This window comes from Corvus brachyrhynchos, unplaced genomic scaffold (assembly GCF_000691975.1).
Source record: "Corvus brachyrhynchos isolate BGI_N302 unplaced genomic scaffold, ASM69197v1 scaffold283, whole genome shotgun sequence".
NCBI lineage: Eukaryota > Metazoa > Chordata > Aves > Passeriformes > Corvidae > Corvus > Corvus brachyrhynchos.
The window spans coordinates 3,462,032-3,472,351 of NW_008237409.1; the positions used below are offsets into that span (position 1 = coordinate 3,462,032).

At 45.5% G+C, this 10,320-nt stretch overlaps 2 protein-coding genes across 3 annotated transcripts; one reads left to right on the forward strand and one right to left on the reverse strand.

The window, feature by feature from the left end:
* Positions 1 to 2: 2 nt before the first annotated feature.
* On the forward strand, positions 3 to 6,755 carry CTNS (cystinosin, lysosomal cystine transporter). 2 transcript variants are annotated; one of them, XM_008631113.2, is made up of 11 exons: positions 3 to 87; positions 409 to 482; positions 1,267 to 1,345; positions 1,914 to 1,998; positions 2,089 to 2,192; positions 3,062 to 3,193; positions 3,872 to 3,971; positions 4,066 to 4,185; positions 5,203 to 5,373; positions 5,579 to 5,696; positions 6,047 to 6,755. In XM_008631113.2, exons 2-11 carry the CDS (start codon positions 419 to 421, stop codon positions 6,175 to 6,177), a joined length of 1,104 nt encoding a protein of 367 aa, XP_008629335.1. In that variant the 5' UTR covers positions 3 to 87; positions 409 to 418; the 3' UTR covers positions 6,178 to 6,755. The 2 variants fall into 2 exon arrangements, with proteins under 2 accessions (XP_008629335.1, XP_017586497.1); XM_017731008.1 differs by lacking the exon at positions 3 to 87 and adding an exon at positions 259 to 281.
* A 263-nt stretch (positions 6,756 to 7,018) lies between these two features.
* TAX1BP3 (Tax1 binding protein 3) lies at positions 7,019 to 10,238 on the reverse strand. The gene is made up of 3 exons (XM_017731009.1): positions 9,175 to 10,238; positions 8,805 to 8,882; positions 7,019 to 8,581 (listed from the first exon to the last, which is right to left on the reverse strand). Exons 1-3 carry the CDS (start codon positions 9,355 to 9,357, stop codon positions 8,444 to 8,446), a joined length of 399 nt encoding a protein of 132 aa, XP_017586498.1. The 5' UTR covers positions 9,358 to 10,238; the 3' UTR covers positions 7,019 to 8,443.
* Between the last annotated feature and the right edge of the window lie 82 nt (positions 10,239 to 10,320).

Consider the following 10,320-nt stretch of genomic DNA (forward strand, 5'->3'; position numbering starts at 1 on the left):
CGCGGTGGGCGCTGGGCGGGGAGTCTACGGGCCATCGCCTCACGTGAGAGCTAAAAAGGGAAGAACCGGGAAGGCGCATTGAAGAAGGTGGGTTCCCGCTCGCTCCCCGGTCCCGCCGCCTCGGCAGCGGCGCATCCCAAAGCACCGGGTGCCGCGCTCCGCCGGGGCTCCTGAGGGGAGGGCGGCAGGACTACAAGTCCCTGCGTGCATCGCGGCGCGCCGCCAGCGGCGGGGGGCTGCCCGGGGCGCGCAGGGGTGAGGAGATCGGTGCCCTCCGAGAGGTGCTGAGGGTCCCTCGACCGGGCTGGGGGTGCTGCGGAGGGAGCTGTTTGCAGCAGCTGCTGGTGGAGGGGATGGGCTGTTAACCGTGTGGGTGCTGAGCAAAGCTTCTCCCCGCTTTTTCTGCAGCTTTTCCACCATGAGGACGCGATACCTGCTCCCCGCCCTGCTGAGCCTCTCGCTGGCGCTGATGCGGCCTGGCGGTGAGTTTTTGGTCAGCCCAGCTTGGGCCCATAGGGCTCCAGACCAGTAAGGGATGGAGAAGAGCAGCTCTCCTGTTATCCCACTACATCTCTCTGGGGATACCTGTGCCACGCTTCCCATCAGCTCTTCTCTCACACGTTACCTTGGCTTCTTGAGCTCCTACGCTGTACTGAGGCACTGATTGTGCACCTCACGCTCCAAAATCACTTCTGCAGATTAAGTACTGCCTGCGGTGTAGTAGGCGATAAACTGGGGAGCTCCTCTGCACTTAACTTCTTAAGAACACTGTGTAATATGTGGCAACAGAAAAAAAAGTGTCCAGGCCAACCTGTGCAACCTGTTTATCTCTCAATTTCTGTAAATGTACATTCTCTTGGACATCTGGGTACCAGGTTTGCATTTGTGGCCCAAGAAAAAATTTTGTATTACATTTTGGGCATTTATGACTCTTAAATCATTAGGATCACATCAAGAAACAGGGTGGGTTTGCAGTACCCTATAACCTTCCCTTGGCATGAACTTTTGTTGCACTTCAAGCATTTAAATTACTTCCTTGCAACATGTTCAAGTGACAGTTATTTACTTCTCCTTTTAAGTTGTTCGAATGCCCTGAAATAAGCTGTAATCCTCCTTTGCTTTTTATCACGTGTACTTATCTGATTGATCTGATGCTGCGGGGACCAGTGAGTAAAATGTCTATGGCACAAAAAAAAAGTAGGTTGTTCTTCTGAAGGAGCTGTTCATAGTAATTGAGATTTGTGTGGGTGGATTTTTTCCCCCCAGATGGAGTCACTGTGTTGTCTGTCCCTGAAGTGGTTTCTTTAGAAAGTGGAAGTTCAACAAACGTCACTGTCTCTCTGAGGTAAAATCATGATTACAGCTTTACTTTCCCTTTGGAACACGGGCTACGCTCCATAAGGGAATTTACAGTTCCTCCCTTTCTGAAAATTGATGCTTAAGAGAAACTTGCATTTCCTAGAAGGATCATGTCCTCGACAAATGCTCAGTGCAGTTCTTTAGGAAAGCTGTGCAGGACTGTGTCACTTGGAAAGATTTTATTTGTTTTGTTTTGTCTTTCTGCTGTAATTTCTGTCCTTCATCACCCCAAGTACATGTGCCTTGTTTCTGCCCTGTTTCAGCAAAGGGTAGTGAGCACAAGGATAGGGTAGGATCCTTTGGTCACTTTGCCACTTTTGTGGAGAAGAGGGAGGTACAATGTGGCCATACAACCATCCAGTGCCACCACTGGATCAGACAAAAGAACCAGTGCAATGCTCACACCCTTTGGTGCTGGTTCCTCTGAGTATGAGGCAGCTTCTGTTGTGTGTGGGCTACTCATTGCTGAGAGGATTGAGCAGATGCTCTCCTGCAGCCCTGAAGCAACCTCTGAACTCAGGCCCCAGCCTCACTTGTTTTTTCTGCCTTCTCAGGGCTCCACTGAACGAGACACTGGTGATAACTCTTAATATTACATACTCCTCAAAGCACAGCACCATTGTTGAACTGCCTGATGAGGTAAGTGACAGAACAGACTTGTGACCTTATGCAAAGAGCTCCTGCTATTATGGTGCAACTCCTCTTTCTTCCCTGTGCTCTGCCTTGCAGGTACAGTTCCCTGCAGGTCACACTAAAGCAGACTTCCAAGTGAAAGCAGATGATGTGGGACAAGTAACAGTTTACCTTTATGCCAATAATTCCAACTCAACTGGGTGAGAAACTGATTTTTAGTTCCACTTACTACCCTGTAGCTTCCTAAACTTTGGAATAACTATTCCCTCCTCAGAGTTAAATGAGACATGAGTAGGATGCAGTTAAGATGTGCTAACCCTGCAGCAAATCCCCAGGTATTGAGGTAAATAGAGGGCACAGAAACAGAATGGTATCTTAGATTTAATTACAAGATGACTGAGTTCTCATGGCTCCTTAGTCTGGTTTTAATAGTGCCTCCCAAAAGTATGAAAACTGCATGTCAGCTTTTCTAGTCTGGGAAGCATTTGGCTGTCAGTGTCTAGTGGGATACTGTTCTTAGTGTGCAGGATTTGTTCTGGAGTTCCTGGGGTGCATCAGTTAGGGGAGCCCTCTTCTCACAGATGCCAGTTGTCCCTCCTAGGAAAAGCCTAGCAAGATGGAGAAAGCTGGATTGTGTTTGCTGGTGGCCCAGATGTTACTGAGCAACAGGATACTCCTGTTTCACTTCCTCATTTTGCTTCTCCTTTTGAGACTGGAGGCAAAGGCAGAGGTGAGCACGTGGAACGCTCACAGGGCAGCACAGTCATGAGGCGTGAGAAGTGCAGCTATGCTCTTACCTAACAGAGACTGTGCTGAGTGGAAGCCATAGGCACAAGATGATCTTTGGGAACATTCCCATGGTAAAAGGATGGAAAGGAAAGACTCAGGTGTGGGAGGTGTCCCAAACATAACAAGGTCACAAATGAAAAGGGGAGCAACTCAGCTGAACCCAACCAAATCTCTATTGTCTTGTCTCAACACCTGGGTTCTATTTCCTCTCTCAGCAGAACAAGATAAAATCTCCTGAAGAAAGCTTGAATTAACTGATTCTTTTTGTATTAACCATCAGGCCTAGGATTCAATTTCAAGTGATTCACAGCATCATAGTGAGATATGCTGATGAGGTGATTGGCTGGATCTATTTCCTTGCTTGGTCCATCTCCTTCTATCCTCAACTCTTTGAGAACTGGCGACGGAAAAGGTAAAGAGATGTGTTTGCAAGTCACTAAAGCACTTCTGCAAGTCATGTTCAGTTACATCCATCTTGGTTATTGGGAATTATCCATGGAAAGATGGTGAAAAAGGCGACGTAGGGTCTGAGTAGTTGCAGCCCCAGTGGGCTTTTATACATGCAGGTTAGAGGGAACCTGATCCTAAGATTTGGCATCCAATATGAATTTGTGATAGAAGAGACTTCCCCATTCCCTTTGGTGTCGTGTTGTAAATCATCTGGCTGAGCCAGCTGTGATGATCACTTTCAAAGATTATCAGCCTTGAGAGCTGTTTCTCAGACACCTCCTTGTAGTGTCATCCTTAGGCCAGCTCCCCTTGAACTAAGTGACTCGAAGTAGGAACATTATCATATATGAAAATGAAATCATTTGATCTGGCAATGATGCACTCATGCTTTAGGGATTCAGGCTGGAAGGGCTCCAGCAGACAGGCTGAGCTCATGGAGGGGTGCAGTTAAACAGCAGAGACAAACTGCTCCATGAGAGCTCTGTTATTTCACCCAGCTTCCTGATGAACTCACAGCATTGTGTTGTCATAATGCCTGAAGCTTTGCCTATAAATCAGCACTTTCCAGGGTCAATTTGTCCCTGGAACTGCCTGTAACTCTCTAATGCATGGTTCTCTTTTTTTTTTTTCCCTTCTCTAGTGTGGTTGGGCCAAGCTTTGACTTTATAGCATTAAACCTTACTGGCTTTATAGCATACAGTGTATTTAATGTTGGGCTCTTCTGGATTCCCTTGATTAAGGTGAGCATGATTCTCTCTGAACACGTGCTGGAGGGTGGGTATGTGCAGAAGGGAGTTAAGACACGTGGCTGGTTTTGCTTTCTCTTACCTTTAGGAGGAATTCCTGGTCAGTTATCCCAGCGGGGTGAACCCTGTGGCCATCAATGATGTTTTCTTCAGTCTCCACGCAGTAGCCCTGACTCTCCTCATCATCATTCAGTGCTGCATCTACGAGGTGGGTCTGGGTGCTGGGCTCACCTGTGGGCTCTGCCAGAGCTCCCTCTGCTGGGCACCTCTCCGCTCCTTTTAGGCTCCAAAATCCCAAATTCCCTGCACTTCCACCGGCCTTTCCAGGAGCCAGGCTTCACAGCCCAGCTGCCTTCATCTTTCCTGAGCTAGTAGCACCTCCACTAACCTTACCTACTTCACCCTCATGGATGTTCTGAGCTTATAAGTAAACTCCTTAGGGACTCAAAATAACTGAGGCAAACAGCCAAGTTCATAAAATTCCCAAACAGATCTCTAGCCAGCACATAGATTACAGCTCTTCACAGCACAAATGCTTTGCTGTTTCCTTGCTACTTGGAGCATTCTTCAAGCTAGGATAGGACTTTAGGTACTCCCTGCAATTCAAACACAGGTTTATTTTTCAACTTCTCTCCTAAAACAGCTGTAAATGCCCTTTCATAATTCACACCTTTTCAAGTGAGATTGATTGTTACAGTCAAGTGGTTCTTATTTAATTTTCATTGCAAAAGCCTCTTATCTGAACAGGCCAATTTTATCTAGATGGTAACTGTTTCTCTCTTGGGCTTCTTCCTTTGATCATGCTAAACCCAAAACTGTAACAGCCCATCTGTCATCATTGCCAGGTACCACAGACTTTTCTAGTGAAGAATTAGAAAGCAACCATAAATCTTTTATCATAATGGCATTATAAGCCTTTTGCAGGAACTCTTGATCTCATCAGATTGAATTTTGGAGATTTGTTACAGATGATGTATCATAAATACTCAAGAATACTGTTCCCCCTTGTTCAGGGACAGCAGTGTTCTAAATGATTGATATGAATATTGCTCATCAGCTCTTGCAAACCTCCAGGTGATTGCTGTAGCACTTAAAGTTCTCCTGTGGTACTAGCCTGACTGGTAAAACAGGTTTGGACTGTAATGTTGCAGAGTCCTGAGCAAACTGTATCTTTGTGTCTGGGGATGTATGACCAGGCCAAAACATATCTGTGTTTCTGTTCTAGAGAGCAGATCAGAAAGTATCCAAAGTTGTTGTTGGACTCCTGGCACTTGCATGGATCTTCACCTTCACAACGCTGTTCCTGGCTGCAGCTGAGGAGATGACATGGTTGCAGTTCTTGTTCTGCTTCTCCTACATTAAGTTAGCAGTCACACTGATAAAATACTTCCCACAGGTAAATCTGAACTATTCTGCTTGGATTCCATATCCCTGCCACCCTAAGCCTGCAGTGTGTGCTCTTGAAAGTCTGAAAAGACTAAACCACCAATGATTATTTATTAATAGTGGTGAAACCAATAGAATTATACTGAAAGCTGCTTACAAGTTAATCCCAAATGCCTGTGCATGACACTCTGACTGACTTCTTGTCACACTCCCAGGCCTACATGAATTTCCGTCGGAAGAGTACTGAGGGATGGAGTATTGGAAATGTATTACTGGACTTCACTGGTGGAAGTTTCAGCCTTCTCCAGATGTTTTTGCAGTCATACAACAACGGTAAGCCTGGAACTGAGGTGCTGGAGCCTTTCTTAATGGGGTGGGAGGTCCCACTAGAAAGCAGATATAAACCCAGTAAGTTATCTTGGAAAAATGATGTTTGTGCTGTGTTGTGGGGAGCTGTTCTTACAGAAAGGACAAAGAATCAGTTCATATTCCCTCAAGGTATAAAATGAAGTAGCTATCCTGAAGAAACCACAGGAACAGTTATTAATTAGCTTTGCATAAGGTGTGCACTGCAGTCAGTCTTAGGTGTGTCTGAGCAGTCCAGGTAATAGACATGAACTTCTCTAAAGTGTCTTGAGACAAGACTACACTTGAGGAGTCAACTCTAATTTTGTGTTTGACAGATGAGTGGAAGTTAATCTTTGGAGATCCAACCAAGTTTGGCCTGGGTGTCTTCTCCATCGTGTTTGATATTGTTTTCATGGTGCAGCACTACTGCCTGTACAGGAGACGAGGGTATGAACCTTGTGAATAACAAACAGCACTCGTGGAGACTAAAACTATAAACTGAACTTGTCCCTACCCTGTCTGAGGGCTTTCAAGATTCTTGCTGCCAGTTGAAATACTGATTCTGATCTCTGTCTATGACTTGATCCTCTCTGGGATGGAACACAAACTGTTGCCTTGCCATGCACTGACTGCCAGATGCCTTAAGGACAGCAAGCTCTCAGCTGCACATGGGAAACTCGTGCCTGTTGAAGCTGCACACACAGCTCAGTGGGAGCTGTCCAAGCAACACCTGGCTCTTTTTTTCATCAACCACAGGGAAGAGAAAGACCAGAGTGATGTCTTTCTGATTGGAGGTGATGCACAAAGAGCAGAGTTCTGTCTTCCAAAAATCTAAGGTCATGTTTAAGCAACCACTTAATATCTTTAAGTAATGACTGAAGACTGTCTGTGGATCCAAGTGCTGCTGCTGACCTTTCCCAGACAGCTCACAGTACACCACCACTCAGGCTGGCCACAGTGGTGCACCACAATAATGAAGTTGGTAACAAATGCACAAATATTACAATTTGAACTTTTTATTAAAAAAAATCCTAACAAACTGTATTCTTGATTCACTGAAAGCTCTTTCAAAGGTGCTAAGACAGGTAATTAGAAGGGAATCTATGCACAAATACTTGAATGCTTAAAACCTAATGTGTCTTTCTAGGTGTAATCCTAAGGAAAACTAGAGCCCAGGTGAGGTTTGACAGTTCCCCACCAGTGAAACCAGATCTTACTGACCTCAGTAATTCCACAATCTACTCTGAGCCAAAAAAAAGTCTCAGCACCCAAGTGATATGGCACTCTTAAATGTAAGAAGAAACAGCTCAGGAAAACCAACTTTCTTTTATTGTGTGTAAAATCAAGTGAAAAAGCAGTACAAATAGCAGTGTATCTTTATAATAACAAAAATAACTTCAACATGAAAGACTTAAAATTTACCACTGATTTCTTAAGTTACAAAATTCCAAAGCAGGACTGTAGTAATTCTAGAGATATAAAATCGGTAAGTAGGCATCTGCTGGTGTGCACAGAACAGTCTGAGATGCATCAATCACAACGTACATGGCACAGCAGTAATGTACTGAATAAGTTAGTCTGCCACCTCCTCGTGCTCTATTTACAACAGCTTACCTCAAGGCTGCTTAAGGAAAGTATAGATATGTATAGATCAACTGAAGAGGATTAAAAACTCCAGTTTTTGGATAACTGTAAAGCTAACAGGCTAACAAACCACAGGATGCTAGATCATGGACTTAGTGTTGCAGCAAGAATCTTCACTCCTGTGGCATGTTTATTTAAACCACTTAGTATCCTACTAGAAGTTTAAATTTGGTCAAGAGGCACTTCTGCAAGTTACTGGCATATTCATCTCTTCCATCCAATAAATCACTGATTTAAACAAAGTCTTCTAAAAGACAAACTAAAATTCCTCCCATTTCACGTCTGATAGAAGTGGAATGAAGAACTGAAAATTCTAGAGCTATGAGCAGCATTGCTGTAAGTTCAGGAATATTGTTTTGTTTCCTGCTCCATATTCCTTTAAATTAAACTCAATTCAACTGATGGTACAAATGGGAACAAGGAGAATTCAGGTTTTACTCTGCCAGTGAGGTTGAACTGTAGTGACCATGAAGGCTTTCATATAACACTTGTGTGACTCAGTTGTTTCTTGCCTGAAGAGGCTGCTTTGTCCAGGGAGCCTTTGCAGGAAACTGTAATGCCCCAAACCCTTCAGCCACTCTATCTTGCACACAGTGTGGGATTAGTACAGTGCTCCTCCCCACAGCACTGTGCAACTCTGAACTCTGGCATTTGAATTTGATAGCGGGGGTGAACAGGACAGCTCACTTCTAAAAGCTTAGGCACAGCAAACCCTCTGATCTCCCATAGCAGAACCCACATTTCCCCCTAAAATAGGAGGCCTTTATACTACAGAAGAATCCTGTCCAAGTTAAGGCTTTTCCAGTTGCTCTTAGATAACTTGAGTCTGTCCTGTCCTGAAAGCCATAACTACAGAAGTCTTGCCAGGTACCTGCAGGGCAGCCTTCAGAGAAGCACTCTGCTGAGGGGAGTATTGTTTTACTACTGCCAGTTACACCAGAAGAAGTTAAAACAAAAAAAAGTAGTGTTTACCACAGGTAGGAACATGCACTCCTTCCAGAAAACCTGTTCCAGTCTAGTATTTGCTTCTTTCTTTGAGACCAGTCTATACATCTCCCTCCCCACCCCTTCCCCAGCTGGATGATGGATTAGGACATCATGGATTGCTGCACAGCCTTCTGCAGGGACTGCCTGGTCACCAGCAGCCGTACCACCTCCTCATTCCTTTTGGTCAGCCTCTTCCTGGCCTGGTCATGGGTTACCATTGTCATATCCCAACCATTCACCTGGGAAAAAAACCCACAAAATGAGGCAGGTGCAGGGACTCAGAGGTGTCCTGTAACTGTTCTATCAGAACCACGTAGTGGATATGCTTATGCTACAGCTCAGTTTATTTATAAACTCCACAAAGTGTCCTGGGAAGTTCCCAGAAGATTATCTTCCCCAGCAGATGCTTCTCTGCAGTGTGCAGCTGGTACTACATCAGTACTGTCTTATCTTGGTGCTTACCTGCATGATCTTATCTCCAATCTGGAGTCCTGCAACTTCTGCTGGGCCTCCCTCTGTCACCCTTGTTACATAGATGCCCTGGAAAAAATTAACTGTTCATTTACTAAATATGAGAGGATTCAGTACTCAAGGGCCATTTGTCTGACAGTACAATAAAACCTTGTAGTGTATTATGAGATTTTAGTTAAAAACAGGCTGGTGCAATTTTGGAAAATAGAAAAGGTGGAGAAGTCACTTGAATAACCTCAGCCTGCAAGTGATAATGGAGCAACAGAGTAGCTGTGGTAGAGTGCAGAGGGCAGATGATGATTTGGGTATCTCAGCCTTTAGGAGAGGGAGGGAGTTGCTACAGAAAAAAAGAGTATCTGACCTTGTCAGTCTTGTCTTCAGAGAAAGGATTCTGAGTAGGGTCCTGATCAATGCCACCCCCAATGCTGAATCCCAGAATCAAATTGTCACCTTGCCGAAGCTTATGTATTTCAATTCTTTGCTGAAAAGAGAAAGAGATCAAATAGCTGAGTATTCTGACAACTGGAGGAAATTTCAAGTGCATTTCAGACACAGATACTTCAGATCCAGTTAGATTGTCTTTCACAGAGATCCCCTGCCACAGCCCAGCACCTCAATTACTCAGAGCTTTCCTGCCTGCCCGGGAATAGAAGGGAACAACACTAAAACCAGAGCAGGTCTCTTTAAACATGACTCATGCCTTGATAACCAGCAGTAACTCATGACCAGCCTCATCTTGCTCATTATCCACATGCCTTATGTTCCTGCTAGTCCTATCAGCAGAAATAACAACCTATTATTAGGATGGTTCTTTTTCAGGATAACTTATCCACACACTTTTGTAACCCGGGGCAGGTTCCTCACTGCCCGATGCACAGAGGCATCTGACAAGCTTTGTGCATTATGTCAGCATTGTAGAAATGCCAGCTGGTGCAATTCCTGAGCCAGGGTGAAAAGCCACAGTCTTAACTGACACAATAACCTCTCAAAAGGTGCTTCAACCCCATCTAATGGAAGATGTTCCTGTTCATTGCAGGGGGTTGGATGAGATGACCTTCACAGGTCCCTTCCAACCCAAACCATTGTGTGATTCTCCTCTCACAGCCCTGTCACACAGACCCTGAACTTCCCCACTAAATTCCAAACTCGCTGGGCACAGCAGCACAGCATCCATGTCCTCAGGGTTGTCAGCTGGGGCCGCACACCCAAGCACAACCCCATTTACCATTCCAACCACGGGAAAGCACTGGCTCTCTCACTTGCACTTCGTGTTGATTAAAGTCATTATCTCACTTACAAGCTCTGCTTCCTAAACCCCACCCAGACAAGCAGGTGCTTATCCTGCCCCTGCCCTCGCAGAGAGGGCACCGCACCGAGCGCTGGGCTGGGCTGCCGCAAGGTCCCGGTACCGGCAGAACGCGCTTCTCGGCGGGGCTCGCTCCCTCTTCCCTCAAGCAACGCCAGGCAGCCCTGGCCAGGGCTCGGTCCCTCCGCCCGGAGGAGCTTC